The 16,709-nt window shown below is 40.8% G+C and overlaps 1 protein-coding gene across 6 annotated transcripts in view; it reads right to left on the reverse strand.

Moving 5' to 3' along the window:
- Positions 1-16,709, reverse strand: part of LOC122543146 (methylcytosine dioxygenase tet3) — a 371,083-nt gene that overhangs the window by 272,958 nt on the left and 81,416 nt on the right. For 2 of the 6 annotated variants that reach the window (XM_043681514.2, XM_087984414.1), the window contains exons 1-2: positions 14,533-14,885; positions 14,175-14,231 (exon numbers count right to left, since the gene is read on the reverse strand). Coding sequence is in view for 4 of the 6 variants with exons in the window: in XM_087984414.1 (XP_087840540.1) it covers positions 14,175-14,231; positions 14,533-14,585 (110 nt within the window). In the remaining 2 variants the exon portion in view is untranslated. The other 4 variants (XM_043681513.2, XM_087984416.1, XM_087984415.1 and 1 more) reach the window with 3 other exon arrangements.

Consider the following 16,709-nt stretch of genomic DNA (forward strand, 5'->3'; position numbering starts at 1 on the left):
CCCTCTGCGTGAAAATGTTGCTCCTTAGGTCCCTTTTATATCTTTCCCCCCTCATCCTAAACCTATGCCTGCTAGTTCTGGACTCTTCCACCCCAGGGAAAAGACTATTTATCCTATCCATACCCTTCATTATTTTATAAGCCTCTATAATTTCACCCTTCAGCCTCCGACACTCCAGAGAAAACAGCCCCAGCTTATGCAACCTCTCCCTATAGCTCAAATCCTCTCACCCTGGCAACATCCTTGTAAATCTGTTCTGAACCCTTTCAAGTTTCACAACATCCTTCCGATAGGAAGGAGACCAGAATTGCATGCAATATTCCGAAAGTGGCCGAACCAATGACCTGTACCGACGCAACATGACCTCCCAACTACTATACTCAATGCCCTGAACAATAAAGGAAAGCATACCAAACAGGGGCAAGGGGTCGAAAGATGCTAACGTTTCATATGTCTGTGACACATGAATAAATAAGAATATTGAATAATTAACTACATTATTGAAAGTATTAGAGTATGAGATACTGAAAGTCATGCTGAAACTGAAATGTCAGAATGTACAAGCTTAATTGCCAATTACTGAAGGCTCGAAAGAGGTTTCAAAATCTGGTCTTTCATTCAACCTTACATCGATATAATTATTTGAATAATTGTGAATATTTCCAAATACATTGTAAGTTTGCTCACTGAGTTAGAAGATTTGTTTTCTGACGTGTCGTCACCATGCTAGGTAACATCATCAGTGAGCCTCCGGTGAAGTGCTGGTGTTCTGTCCAGCTTTCTATTTATGTGTCTTAGTCTGTTGTAGTAGGTAAAATCACTTCCAGTTCTTTTTCTGAGAGGTTGGTAAATGGGGTCCAAATGGATATATTTGTTGATGGAGTTCTGGTTTGAATGTTTAGCCTGTCCCAGGATGGATGTATTGTCCCAGTCCCTTGTTGTCTGTGTTTAAGGATACTAGTGATAGTTGGTCGTATCTTTTGATGGAGTTTCTGCTCGTGTATCCTGGTGGTTGGTTTCCTGCCAGTCTGCCCGTTATAATGTTTGTTGCAGTCCTTGCAGGGTATTTTGTATATGACATTGTATATAGAGATTTATCAAGAGCTGTTTCAGTGTGTTGGTAGGTTTGTGGGCTACCACGATGCCAAGGGGCTCTTGATGAATCTAAAAGACGCTGTACCAACAACCAGCAGAATTAACATCATGTACAAAATACCCTGCAAGGACTGCAACAGCTTACATCGGACAGACTGGCAGGAAACGAGCCACCAAAAAACACGTCCAACTAGTATCCTTGCACTCAGACAACGAGGGCACCAGTTCAATTTGGACAATACATCCATTCTGGGATAGGCTAAACAAAGAGATGCACATTAATTTCTAGATGCCTGGCATTGAAACCGGAACTCTATCAACAAACACATCGACCTGGACCCCATTTACCAACCTCTCAATAAAGAGCCGGATGTGGTATCAACCACCACAACAGACCACGACACATATATAGAAAGCTGGACAGTACACCAGTGCTTCAACTGGGGCTCACTGATGATGTTACCTAGCATGGTGATGAAACATCTGAGAACAAATCTTCCAGCTCAGTGAGCAAACGGATAACCTGAACCATAACCTGAGCTACAAATCTTCACAAAAGTCCTACAACATTTGCCAAGTAATAACATTATTGTGTTTCACTATGAGATTATGCATGTTAATGTTGTTCCAAACTCACACTTTGATTCGATCATAATAAGAGATACAAGGTATACAGCACCTTCTGTACAGAAAACATTTCACAGAGGTGTAATGAAAAAAGAAATCTGTGCCCAAGTATATATTTGAAAAGGTGACTAAATGCTTGATAGAAGAGGTGATTTTTTTTTGGGAGGAGTTTAAATGGGGAGAGAGAAGTGAAGAAGCAGAGGTGTTGAGAGGAAGTTCCACAAGATGAGGATAAATTACAGAATGCTGAGATGCAGAGAAGAGGTGAGTGCACAAGAAGCCAAATTGGAGAATAAGACAATGTGGGACTTGTCAGGGAGAAGATCACAAAGATAAGAAGCAGCATATCATTAACTTATGTCAACATGGAGATGTGAACCTTAAATTTAAGACACTAGCAAATCCAGGAGCCAGCATAATATACTGGCAGGGAAATTTGCTAGAACTGCTTGGGAGGATTTAAACTAGTAAGGTGGGGGTTGGGACCCAGGGAGATAGTGAGGAAAGAGGTTGATCTGAGACGGATACAGCTGAGAACAGAAGTGAGTCAAACAGTCAGGGCAGGCAGAGACAAGGTAGGACTAATAAATTAAACTGCATTTATTTCAATGCAAGGGCCTAACAGGGAAGGCAGATGAACTCAGGGCATGGTTAGGAACATGGGACTGGGATATCATAGCATTTACGGAAACATGGCTCAGGGATGGGCAAGACTGGCAGCTTCATGTTCCAGGATACAAATGCTACAGGAAGGATAGAAAGGGAGGCAAAAGAGGAGGTGGAGTGGCATTTTTGATAAGGGATAACATTGCAGCTGTGCTAAGGGAGGATATTCCCGGAAAAACATCCAGGGAAGTTATTTGGGTGGAACTGAGAAATAAGAAAGGGATGATCACCTTATTGGGATTGGTATTCTAGACCCCACAATAGTCAGAGGGAAATTGGGAAATAAACCTGTCAGGAGATCTCAGCTATCTGTAAGAATAATAGGGTGGTTATGGTGGGGAATTTTAACTTTCGTTACATCAACTGGGACTGCCATAGTGTTAAAAGTTTAGATGAAGAGGAATTTCTTAAATGGTACAAGACAATTTTCTGATTCAGTATATGGATGTTCCTACTAGAGAAGGTGCAAAACTTTACCTACGCTTGGGAAATAAGGCAGGGCAGCTGACTGAGGTGTCAGTGGGGGAGCACTTTGGGGCCAGTGACCATAATTCTATTCGTTTTAAAAGAGTGATAGAAAAGGATAGACCAGATCTAAAAGTTGAAGTTCTAAATTGGAGAAAGGTCAATTTTGACGGTATTAGGCAAGAACCTTCAAAAGCTGATTGGAGACAGATGTTCGCAGGTAAAGGGATGGCTGGAAAATGGGAAGCCTTCAGAAATGAGATAACAAGAATCCAGAGAAAGTATATTCCTGTCAGGGTGAAAGGAAAGGTTGGTCGGTATAGGGAATGCTGGATGAGTAAAGAAATTGAGGGTTTGGTTAAGAAAAAGAAGGAAGTATATGTCAGGTACAGACAGGATAGATCGAGTGAATCCTTAGAAGAGTAGAAAGAAAGTCAGAGTATACTTAAGAGGGAAATCAGGAGGGCAAAACGGGAACATGAGATAGCTTTGGCAAATAGAATTAAGGAGAATCCAAAGGGGTTTTACAAATATATTTAGGACAAAAGGGTAACTAGGGAGAGAATAGGGCCCCTCAAAGATCAGCAAGGCGGCCTTTGTGTGGAGCCACAGAAAATGGGTATTTACTGTGGAAAAGGATATGGAAGATATAGACTGTAGGGAAATAGATGGTGACATCTTGCAAAATGTCCAGATTACAGAGGAGGAAGTGCTGGATGTCTTGAAACGGTTAAAGGTAGATAAATCCCCAGGACCTGATCAGGTGTACCCGAGAACTCTGTTGGAAGCTAGAGAAGTGATTGCTGGGCCTCTTGCTGAAATATCTGTATCATCAATACTCAGGTGAAGTCCATCAGGTGAGGTGCCGGAAGACTGGAGGTTGGCAAACGTGGTGCCATTGTTTAAGAAGGGTGGTAAGGACAAGCCAGGGAACTATAGACCAGTGAGCCTGACCTCGGTGGTGGGCAAGTTGTTGGAGGGAATCCTGAGGGACAGGATGTACACGTATTTGGAAAGGCAAGGACTGATTCGGGATAGTCAAGATGGCTTTGTGCATGGGAAATCATGTCTCACAAACTTGATTGAGTTTTTTGAAGAAGTAACAAAGAAGATTGATGAGGGCAGAACAGTAGATGTGATCTATATGGACTTCAGTAAGGCGTTCAACAAGGTTCCCCATGGGAGACTGATCAGCAAGGTTAGATCTCATGGAATACAGGGAAAACTAGCCATTTGGATACAGAAGTGGCTCAAAGGTAGAAGACAGAGGGTGGTGGTGGAGGGTTGTTTTTCAGACTGGAGGCCTGTGACCAGTGGAGTGCCACAAGGATCGGTGCTGGGTCCTCTACTTTTTGTCATTCACATAAATGATTTGGATGCGAGCATAAGAGGTACAGTTAGTAAGTTTGCAGATGACACCAAAATTGGAGGTGTAGTGGACAGCGAAGAGGGTTACCTCAGATTACAACAGGATCTTGACCAGATGGGCCAATGGGCTGAGAAGTGGCAGATGGAGTTTAATTCAGATAAATGCGAGGTGCTGCATTTTGGGAAAGCAAATCTTTGCTGGACTTATACACTTAATGGTAAGGTCCCAGGGAGTGTTGCTGAACAAAGAGGCCTTGGAGTGCAGGTTCATAGCTCCTTGAAAGTGGAGTCGCAGGTAGATAGGATAGTGAAGAAGGCGTTTGGTATGCTTTCCTTTATTGGTCAGAGTATTGAGTACAGGAGTTGGGAGGTAATGTTGCGACTGATCAGGACATTGGTTAGGCCACTGTTGGAATATTGCGTGCAATTCTGGCCTCCTTCTTATCGGAAAGATGTTGTGAAACTTGAAAGGGTTCAGAAAAGATTTACAAGGATGTTGCCAGGATTGGAGGATCTGAGAGCTACAGGGAGAGGCTGAATAGGCTGGGGCTGTTTTCCCTGGAGCGTCGGAGGCTGAGGGGTGACCTTTTAGAGGTTTACAAAATTATGAAGGGCATGGATAGGATAAATAGGCAAAGTCTTTTCCCTGGGGTTGGGAAGTCCAGAACTAGAGGGCATAGGTTTAGGGTGAGAGGGGAAAGATACAAAAGAGACCTAAGGGGCAACGTTTTCACGCAGAGGGTGGTACATGTATGGAATGAGCTGCCAGAGGATGTGGTGGAGGCTGGTACAATTGCAACATTTAAGAGGCATTTGTATGGGTATATGAATAGGAAGGGTTTGGAGGGATATGGGCCGGGTGCTGGCAGTGGGACTAGATTGGGTTGGGATATCTGGTTGACATGAACGGGTTGGACCGAAGGGTCTGTTTCCATGCTGTACATCTCTATGACTCTACAAGGCATCAAGTACAAAGGTGACAGGTAAATAAGACCTAGCACAGGACTGGTTAGGAGTTGCAAAACTTGGATTAGAACATAGAACATAGAACCATACAGCACAGAACAGGCCCTTCGGCCCTCGATGTTGCACCGACCTTTGAACTATTCTCAGTTCGTCCCCCTACACTATCCCAAAATCATCCATGTGCTTATCTAAGGATTGTTTAAATCTCCCTAATGTGGCTGAGTTGACTGCATTGGCAGGAAGGGCATTCCACTCCCTTACCACTCTCTGCATAAAGAACCTGCCTCTGACATCTGTCTTAAATCCATCACCCCTCAATTTGTAGTTGTGCCCCGTTGTACAAGCTGACATCATCATCCTAGGAAAACGACTTACACTGTCTACCCTATCTAATCCTCTAATCATCTTGTATGTCTCTATCAAATCCCCTCTTCGTCTTCTTTCCAATTAGAACAGACCCAAGTCTCTCAGCCTTTCCTCATAAGACCTTCCCTCCAGACCAGGCAACATCCTGGTAAATCTCCTCTGCACCTTTTCCAATGCTTCCACATCCTTCCTGAAATATGGGGACCAGAACTGTACACAATATTCCAAGTGTGGCTGCACCAGTGTTTTGTATAGTTGCAACATGATATTGCGGCTCCAGAACTCAATCCCTCTATAAATAGAACCTAACATACCGAATGCCTTCTTAACAGCACTATCCACCTGGGTGGCAACTTTCAGGAATCTATGTACATGGACTCCAAGATCCCTCTGCACATACACACTACCAAGAATCTTTCCATTGACCCAGTACTCTGCTTTCCTGTTATTCTTCCCAAAGTGCATCACCTCAGATTTAGCTGCATTGAACTCCATTTGCCACCTCTCAGCCCAATTCTGCAGTTTATCCAAGTCCCCCTGCAATCTGTAACATTCTTCCAAACTACTACTCCACCGACTTTAGTGTCGTCTGCAAATTTACTTATCCATCCACCTATGCCTGCGTCATCATTTATAAAAATGACAAACAGCAGTGGTCCCAAAACAGATCCTTGTGGCACATCACTAGTAACCAGACTCCAGGCTGAATATTTTCCATCAACCACCACTCACTGCCTTCTTTCAGAAAGCCAGTTTCTAATCCAAACTGCTAAATCAATTTCATGGCTCTGCATTTTCTCCAAGAGCCTACCATGCGGAACCTTATCAAAGGCTTTACTGAAGTCCATGTATACCATGTCAACAGCCCTAACCTCATCTACATGCTTGGTCACCTTCTCAAAAACTCAATGAGGTTTGTGAGACACAACCTGCCCTTGACAAAACCATGTTGACGGTCTGAAATCAAATTGTTGCTTGCTTGATGATTATAAATCTTATCTCTTATCATCCTTTCCAAAACCTTTCCTACAACAGAAGTAAGGCTCACTGGTCTATAATTACCTGGGTCATTTCTACTGCCCTTCTGGAACAAGGGCACAACATTTGCAATCCTCCAGTCCTCTGGTAGTAAACATTTCGACAATGACGACTTAAATATCAAAGCCAAAGGCTCTGCTATCTCCTCCCTAGCTTCCCAGAGAACCCTCGGATAAATCCCACCCAGCCCAGGGGACTTGTCTACTTTCGAGAATTGATAACACCTATTTGTAACTAACCTCGATCGTTTCTAGTCTAATATCTCGTACCTCATTCTTCTCCTCTACAATATTCTCCTTTTCCTGAGTGAAAACCGATGAGAAATGTTCGTTTAGCACCTCTCCGATCTCCACAGGGTCCACACTCAACTTCCCACTTCTGTCTTTTCACACTCAACTTCCCACTTCTGTCTTTGACTGGCCCTATTTCTATCCTAATCATCCTTTTATTCCTCACATACCTATAGAAAGCTTTAGGGTTCTCCTTTCTTCTATTTGCTAAAGACTGCTCGTGTCCTCTCTTTGCTCTTCTTAACTCTCTGTTTAAATCCTTCCCAGCTGACCAGTAACTCTCCATCGCCTCATCTGAACCATCTTGCCTCATCAAGACATAAGCCTCCTTCTTCTTTTTAACAAGTGATGCAATTTCTGTAGTAAACCATGTTTCCCTTATCTTATCACTTCCTCCCTGTCTCGCAGGGACATACCTATCAAGGGCATGCAATATCTGTTCCTTAAACCAGCTCCACATTTCCATTGTCTGCATCCCTGCATTTTGCTACCCCATGCATCCTAATTCTTGCCTGATCACATTATAATTGCCCTTACCCCATCGATAACTCTTGACCTGTGGCATGTACCTATCCCTTTCCATCGCTAAACTAAACATAATTGAATTATGGTCACTCTCTCCAAAATGGTCACCTACATTTAAATCAAACCTGGCCTGGTTCATTACCAAGCACCAGATCCAGTGTGGCTTCCCCTCTTGTTGGCCCTTTGATATACGAGTGTCAGGGTTTCCAGTGTCAGGAAACCCTCCTGCACACATTGGACATCCGAAGTACTGGAGTTATAGCATTTCCAGTTAATGTTGGGGAAGTTAAAGTCCACCCTGTTCCTTTCACCCCTGCCCAGAATAATTTTGCCAATTCTTCGCTTCCAACTCCCTGGAACTCTGCAGAGGCCTATAAAAAAACTCCAAGTAGTGTGACCTCTTCTCTCCTGTTTCTAAGCTCAGCCCACACTACCTCAGTAGATGAATCCTCATCAAAAGTTCTCTCAGCCACCGTTATACTATCCTTGACTAACAAATACTATCCTTGAAGTTTACTGAGGATGGTGAATGGCTGGTGAGTCAGAACAGCATTTGAGCAGTCAAAGTTAAAGGTGAGAAATGCAAAAATCCTGACTATAGCATTTTAAGGACAACGATAGAACAGGATATTGACACCGTAATTGTGGAAATCAGCAATCTTAGCAATGGAAATCATCGGATCATAGAAATTGTGAAACTTGGGTCAAATAGAATGCCAAAAAATCTGATTTATTACAAAACAGGGAGGGAAATGAAACTGGTTATGAGGCTAAAATTAATGGTTTTGGCAATCCCAATATTTATCTGTTGGAGACTAGATGCTGAACGAGTATTCTATCAACATAGTTGACTCAGAAGGGATATGGTGAGATGCACAATAGATAGAAGTGAATATAGTTGACCGAGATGTGAGAGTTGAGTCAAGATTGGAGTGGTGCTGGAAAAGCACAACTGGCCAGGCAGCATCCAAGGAGCAGGAAAATCGACATTTCGGGCAAAAGCCCTTCATCAGGAACACTTTTTGCCGAAACGTCAATTTTCCTGGTCCTTGGATGCTGCCTGACCTGCTGTGCTTTTCCAGCACCACTCTAATCTTGACTCTAATCTTCAGCATCTGCAGTACCCACCTCTGCCTAGATGTGGGAGTTGCCCTAGTCTTTGCAGATGATACATGAGAAAACGAGAAACTGAAGAAGGAGGAGTAAGGATAACTTGTTGGGGAAGACGCCAAAGATAACAGCCTGGGTGCAGAAAATAAGCAGACACTGTGGAGACAATATTCTTCCTATGTTCAGATTGGTAAGAATGAACAAAGGCAGTTGCACTCCGCTGCACCAAGGGGAGTCATGTATAGTGGGCCACTATGTCAAAGACTGTAGACTGATGCGTGTGATATGAAATAATACACTGTAATTAGTGGTTATCATTTGTGTTTCCAGTTAGAACCGTTTCAGTCTGACTGGGACAGAAATACAATCAGAGGTTCAAATCTGTAGCTGCAGAAAGATAGGTATAGGTTTAGTTTGATTTGTGGACTGGAAAAGGAAAAATGAGTACACTGTATTTGTTTTTGAAGATGGAGCGATAATGGTAGTTTCCAATGTGGAGGAATAGCACCTGAGAGAGGTAATGTACTGGGATATACTATGTACTAATCCAGCTTGTTAATTGATCTTTGAAATTCGGTTTTTAAAACTGAAAATTTCTTCTCGATGCATCTAGGTGAGAATTAAATGAGCAGTTTGGTACTTTTCAATGTGCTTAAGAGATCCTCAAGAGAATCGAACTTCCTCTTATGCACTCATAGGTAAGAAGGGCTCATGCCCGAAACGTCGATTCTCCTGCTCCTTGGATGCTGCCTGACCTGCTATGCTTTTCCAGCAACACACTTTCAGCTCTGATCTCCAGCATCTGCAGTCCTCACTTTCTCCTCTTTGCACTCAAAGGTACTAAAGATTACTTTCGTTGAATCACTTACTTTGTTTTTCATTCATGGATTTGCAATACTCCTTTGTTAAAAAACAATGAAGAATGGTATACTAAAGGCAAGTGACAAGTAGTGAAAACTATTTGACCAGCAGTCCTATACTGCATAAACTATTGCAATAACAAGTTTGCACATTCTCCCCGTGTCTGTGTGGGTTTCCTCCGGGTGCTCCGGTTTCCTCCCACAGTCCAAAAATGTACAGGTTAGGTGAATTGGCCATGCTAAATTGCCCATAGTGTTAGGTGAAGGGGTAAATGTAGGGAAATGGGTCAGGGTTGGTTGCTCTTCGGCGGGTCGGAGGGTTGTTGGGCAGAAGGACCTGTTTCCACACTGTAAGTAATTTAATCTAAAAAAAATGTCCAGTTTCAGAAAGTATAGAATCAAGATTCCCAAAAATACAAACTTACTGTATGTTTCATTACCAAATTCAAATTTAACCATCTAAAAATAACCTCAGGTGGGTGAGCATGTGGACGAGGGTTATAGGACCCTTACTGGAGGAAATACCATCAAAATATGGATGAAATAATACTCAAATTTGGAAACAACATGCTCAGTCTGGAAACAATATTACATGTTAGAAGTAAGCCATTAAGTCCTTTGAGCTAATTACACAATTTAGTTAAATCTTGGCTGATGTAAATTTTAAGTGGAGGTGGGTACTGCAGATGCTGGAGATTAGAGTCAAGATTAGAATGGTGCAGGAAAAGCACAGCAGGTCAGACAGCATCCGAGGAGCAGGAAAATCGACTTTTCGGGCAAAAGCGATGAAGGAATTTTACCCGAAACGTCGAAGTTCCTGCTCCCCGGATGCTGCCTGACCTGCTGTGCTTCACCAGCACCACTCTAATCTAGATGGAAATTTTAACTCCATTTACTCATGTTCATTCAATTTCACTGTACACCCCTGCCTAACCCATCAATCTTAGTTTTGAAAATTTCAACACTTTAATTTCCACAGTTTTTCAATCGAGCTTGGTTGGGGGTTGGGGGTATGCTCAGATTTCCACATGTGGAAGAATTGCTTCCCACATCACTGTTGAATCCCCAAGTCTAATTTTAAGATTATGCCCCTTTGTTCTGGAGTTCCTTGAAGACAATACCTTATCAAATCCCTTAATCATCTTAAATACATCCAGCAAGTCATCCTTTAATCTTTGACACTTGAGGAAACACAAACCTATGTAAACCTGTACTGTGCTATTTATTTGACTCTTTTAGACCCAGTGTCATTCTAGTGAGTCTGTGTTGCAGATCCTCCAAATGCAATAGGTTAGTCACTTAAAAAGAGTGACTATGAACAGTCTGGATCGCAACATAGATGCGAATTGATTTGGAGATGCCGATGTTGGACTGGGGTGTACAAAGTTAAAAATCACACAATACCAGGTTATAGTCCAACAGGTATAATTAGAAGCACCAGCTTTTCAAGCACTGCTTCCTCATCAAGTGGACAATCACCTGATGATGGAGCAGCACTCCGAAAGTTAGAGCTTCTAATTAAACCTGCTGGACTATAACCTGGTGTTGTGCGATTTTTAACTCGGTGCTAATTTTTAGTATACAACAAAGAATTGTGGATGCTGAAAATCTGAAAAAAAAACTAAAATTGCAGGTCTGTCAGCAATTTTCAAAGTAGCTAAAGATAGTTAGGCTGAAAACACTCCACTGAATCATACGAGGACAATGACAGAGACTTTGCTGCTATACCACAGTGATGGTTATTTTGTTAGTGCTTTGTATTCTGAGGACAATCAGTTCACATAATTGAACTATCTCAAAATTAACATCATTCACATATTTTGTCACGATGCAGCATGGAACTGGCAGGGTAATTCCCAGTTCCTGTCTCTTCACAGTGATATATTTTTAAATTAATTATTTTCAATGTGGGAATTCAACACTAATTGCCCTTGGAAAAGTGGTGGCGAGCCATCTTCTTGAATCGCTGCAGTCCGTGTGATGTCAGTGAACCATCCCATGGAAAATGTGAACGTGAGTGATGTGTGACAATTTCATTTATAATCCAGGCAAATGTAAAACTAAGAAATTGAAATAGGAGCTTATGCATAAGTAACAAGTTATACCCGGTTATTTTTGTTGAAAATAAATAGCTGTGCTCACAAAAGCTTTCTTAAGACATACCCCTTCCTAAATATCGTGGTTTCTATTTTCATTTTGGGTTTCAAAATTCTTTGAAAAAAACATTCAATCATCTGAAAGCATTTCTTTCCAATGGCTCCTCAGCAGAAAGATAAGTTCTACTCCATATTGTGTCTAATTTGAATACAAAATTAGTGAGATTAATCTTATATTTGTAACATATGAGTGGATGTTTGATGGGGAAAAGAGTATCTTCTGTCAATGGATAAAATAATAATTTACAACTAAAAATGAAAGCAGTTTCAAACACAAATTAGTGTGCATGTTCTTTGTATTTTTATTGAATGCATATGAAATTCTGGAATTTGCAGGTTATTAATAGTTTACTTTGCTAAATTATTTTCATTCTCTTTATGACTGTCAAACTCAGTAAATGTGGGGACATCGGAAGGAGGTTATAAAATTTAATCCTTGGTCAGAATTATAGTTTGATCAACTTCACATTTAATTCAAGACACAAATGGCACAACCATTGATTTTAAAGAGCACTAATTCTTTCAACTTACCTGCATAATGTTATTTTAAACTGTGTCCCTCACCTCAGACTTACAATGGAAAAGAATAACGCGACTTGGTTATTCATTAATAAGCACCTAAAGAACACCTGTTGGAATAGAAAGATCTGACAAATATTTCTTTAAAAAAACGGAACTCGAATGGAACTGCCCAGCTGCACAATGAAGCTGCTTCCCTTATTGAGAGAGAAAAAAAAAAATCACTCTTGGAAAAGTACGATTCTTTCTTCGATCAAAATATTATTTATTCTTCGGGCGCCTCTTGTATGGTCCTTCTGCTACATGCCTTGATATGATGACTCACAGATGACGTGTGCAGGAGTACTGTTTGTAAACCTCAAGCCCATGTGCGTGCAGCCAGCATGACTTGCCAAGACTGCCTGCCAAACAGTTAGCATGCCATCTCTCTAACCTTTCCATGAGGCCTCTTTACCACGTGAATGTCAGAGCTAAACATAATTTCAGTATTAGTACAAAAAAACCAAAAGTATTTACCATGTCCAACCACCACTCTCCTCATCAACTGTATTTCATTTACAAATAGTTCATTTACTTCAGAATTTCGTAAATATGATTTTTTTTCCTAAAATACAGCATGTTAAAAAAAATTAATTTGGAAGCAAAACCTTGAGCTGTTTTTGACTCATTATCAAGTATACGTCTTTCCATTTGCACAGACCATATCATCAAACATTTGTGATGCAAGTTGTCACTGTTATTGTTTGTTCATGAGATCCAACCATTTTACTACATCAAATCTCAGCATTTCACGCTGACCTACTGATTGCAGACAAATAAATGGAAAAGTATAGCACTTCTAATTTTAGAAAAGATAATTAAATAAAGACTACTCCTGTCAATTAATGGATCAATATAAGTATTACACATGCAAATAACTAAACATAATTATGATTAATTTAGTGATATTGTGAATCAATTACTTTTTCTAAAACATCGACAAGACTGACCCAATCCTTGGAAATTATAGCGAGATTATTTTTGGGGCAACTAACATTTCATCAAATACATCAGATAATGCATAACTAATTGCTCATTCATGAACAAATTAAATGCCTTGTCAATTTGAATGTGAAAGAATACATGATGCACATTGGAAAACATTGTAGTTAATTAATCTTAAAAGTTTAAATACAGACTGCCTTTCTGTTAGTTTTGTGAGATGGAAACTCTCATAAAAAAAGAGGAAGGTTAGCATGCAAAAGCACTTGACTGAGGAATTACTTAAGACATTGGGCACACTGCAACAGCACGCCCCTCTAGACAACCCTTTTCAATAATTACCATACCAGAAAAAATGCATCTGCTAACTCTTGAAACACTATTTAATCTCTTCAGTAACATCAAACAGTGAAACAAAAGCACAGAGGATGACACTTCAATTCAGAATGCAATTCCTGGCATATTTTGTTTGTTAAAGTTTGAGTTTTTTGCATGTTTTATAGTGTTAACATTTAAATACAACATCAACCGACGGCTGCAAAGTCCAAAGAAATTTCAGTTGCTAATTTATAACCTTGGTACAACTCTCCAAGCTAAAATGAAAAACCATCCACTAGATCTTACAGAAACAGTAACAGTACTCCAATATTACTAAAAAAGTAGCCTGAAATGCTTTACACAAATAACTTTGTGCCAAGGTTATGAAGGAACAAATTCCAAACACATGCAGAACCTGGCTATTAAACAGAGTGTCCTTTTTCACAATCCTCACTAGTATTTTCATAGACACTTGTGTATGCTTTGATATTTTTTAGTTTGGTGCTTCCTTTGTTTCTGCCCTGCTATCTTTGGCTTCATAGCTGTTGTACATAATTCTTATCTTTCAGAAGAAAATTTACATTACCTTGTTTTCTGACAAGGTAAGCTTTTGTTGGCCACACCAGAGAATTTTTTTCAAATTCTTCTTCACATCAAAAAAAAACAATTTCTATTTTGAATCATAATACAGCAGATATGAATATATGACGATGTTTCCCTCTTGTTCTTCACACTATTTCCACTGGAGTCAGAGCTTTGATCCCTCTCAATTAAAATTATTGTCCACATTAAAGTAAAGCTTTCAAAAAATGCACTGAATTTACCTTTTCAGCCAGTGTTTGCTTCTTTCTCTGAGCTTTTGTATTGTCTTTGTTCCCCACCTGCAGAGAAAAAAAAATCAAGCACAAAAAAAATCAATTAAAAAATTCGACAGAGAAATCTAACACAAGCGAGCCCATAACACTGAAAATGGCAATAAAATTGACCTGGATGCATGGTCATTAAACTAAGAGATACATTTTGCAAGCATAGGCAACAATTATCTATTTCAAAAATTAGTATATTGTGAATAGTTTGCAGTTCGTTAACAATATAACAAAATATAACACCAGATGGAGCTGGGAACTAGAGCCCTTTTTTTAAAAAAATAGCCTTCAAAAGCTTCTAAAGATATATACCTACACTACACCCTCTATCTTGCAACACTCCTCTGTAACAGTCTCTACTTCCTCCATCAGAGGTAGACGCTACCAGGCAGCCATCTTGCCTCCTTCTCCTTGAGCTATGTTACGGGCACCCGTGGTACATTAGGTTTTTTTATCCTGACTTGAGCATCATTATCGTACTGCTGAGCGCTCTCTCTCTCTCTCTCTCTCTCTCTCACTCACTCACTCTAACCTTCCCAGCCCCCACTTCCCCCTCTACCAGTCGCGACTTAAAACGTGACAAGCATGTCCACTGCCTACTCAGACTCCTCCAGAACAACCAATCAGCAAAAACCCGGAGAAAGAGAGTGGAGGATGGGCTGGTTATGTTAGTTACTTGTCAAGTATCTTCCTCATTTAAGCTTCCTAAACAATACTACCCCTATGTGGTATCTGTGCAAGCCATCAGCATGAAATCAGCAGTAAACTGTGGAGTGGAGTAGCGAACGGAAGTGCCGGCTCAAAACCAGCTGCACACAGCTGAACTAAGACCCATTTCCTTATGAGTCACGTGTAAACCCTGTAATTCTAGATGCATTTGGGGGAAGGGAGCACAACATAGCCATAGAGAAATGAGGCATTGTTCGGAATTGTTCTTTAAAGGTTTTGCTGTTGCCTGTTAATTTTTGGAATCAAACATCTGACAGTTTTTTAAAATTTACTAACTCTCTTTACACTTAGTGTGTTGCATAAGAAAGCTGTGCCTCACACTTCACAGCGTGTTGCATATAGCCTCATATCCTGGATCAAAGGTCAAAGTTTGCTACAATAATAGTACCGCCACATATTGTTCAATCTATTTCTGCTCCCGCAGCAATTTAAAAAAGCACTGCTTAGAAACTGATTCTAATGGGACAAAACAATTTTTTTAAAAAATGTAAACGTAAGCTGGAATTCTCAGGAATTTCGGATCAGAAGCAAAATGCTTCCATCACTTCAGATTCTCTTGGCTTCAGTATTTACCACCGTTTCTTTACATTGACTCAGGTTGATCTGTTCCTGTTCACTTTTGATTTCTTGAAGGTCGTGTTTCTGAATTGCCATTGTTTGCAAGTAGCTCCTGATATTCCATCTCTCACTGCTGTTTTCAGGCTGAAGCTCCTCTTTTAGCTTTTGATCGTCTCTTTTGACTGCGTTCTTTTACTGTCTTCAACTACCCCTTTTGTCCTTGTGGTTTCTGTTTTTCCTTATTTCCCAACACATTCTCCTAACATGTACTGCTTTCATAATTACTTTCTGTTGTGAATGGAACGACGTCTCATTGAATTTGAGTTCCTTTATTGGAGCTGTTAACCTGGCACAATCAGGGAGCTCTGGCTGACTGATATAAACAGGAGTGTTAGGAGTTCTGCTCACTTTAGGATCCAGCTCTGTGCGAGCTGGGACAGTGTCATATGGTATACACGTGTAAATGGATTTTAAATAAATGGTGAACCTCTCATCTCAGCTGGATAAATACCCTTTCCCTCGCATACAGGACATATACGCAAAACTGGCTGGAGGTTGCTGACCTTCTCAAAGCTAGACACGAACCATGTGTACCTGCATTTGCTATTAGGTGGTGATTCCCAGAGGTATGCTACAATTAACATCCATAAGCATATGAGGCTATCTTTTGGGGTATCATTAGCCCGAGCCATTTTCCAACAGATGATGGAAAACATTTTACAGGGTCTACCTTTATTTGGATGACGTGCTAATCACCTGGAAGATCAATAATAAAGACCACTTAGAGAACATGGACATAGTGCTTAACGGTTTCTCCAAGATTGGGGTTCACCTTAGGAAGGAAAAGTGTTCCTGGCACCCCAAGGAAGCTACTTGGGGTACAGAGTCAGCAAGATCACGTTTCACTTGTTGGAAGATAAAGAGAGGATTATCAAAGGTGCCCCGGCTCCTTCGTCTGTATAGAAGCTTAGGCTTTTTACTCCGGTTGGTGAATTATCATGGAAAATTCATTCTGGCACTCTTACACTTGCTGTTGAAAAAGGTTCAGCCTTGGGAATGGACTCACAGCCAAGATGTAGCCTTTCAGGATGTGCAGCAGCTGTCGTCACATTACGATCCCAAGCAAGATGCGATGCTGATGTGGAATGCCTCTCCGTATGGTTTTGGTGCAGTGTTGGCTCAGTTTAGAGGAATGGCCAACAGCAC

This window comes from Chiloscyllium plagiosum, unplaced genomic scaffold (genome assembly GCF_037043375.1).
Source record: "Chiloscyllium plagiosum isolate Xiang-an unplaced genomic scaffold, Cpla_swu_hap1 HiC_scaffold_48, whole genome shotgun sequence".
NCBI classification, from domain to species: Eukaryota; Metazoa; Chordata; class Chondrichthyes; order Orectolobiformes; family Hemiscylliidae; genus Chiloscyllium; species Chiloscyllium plagiosum.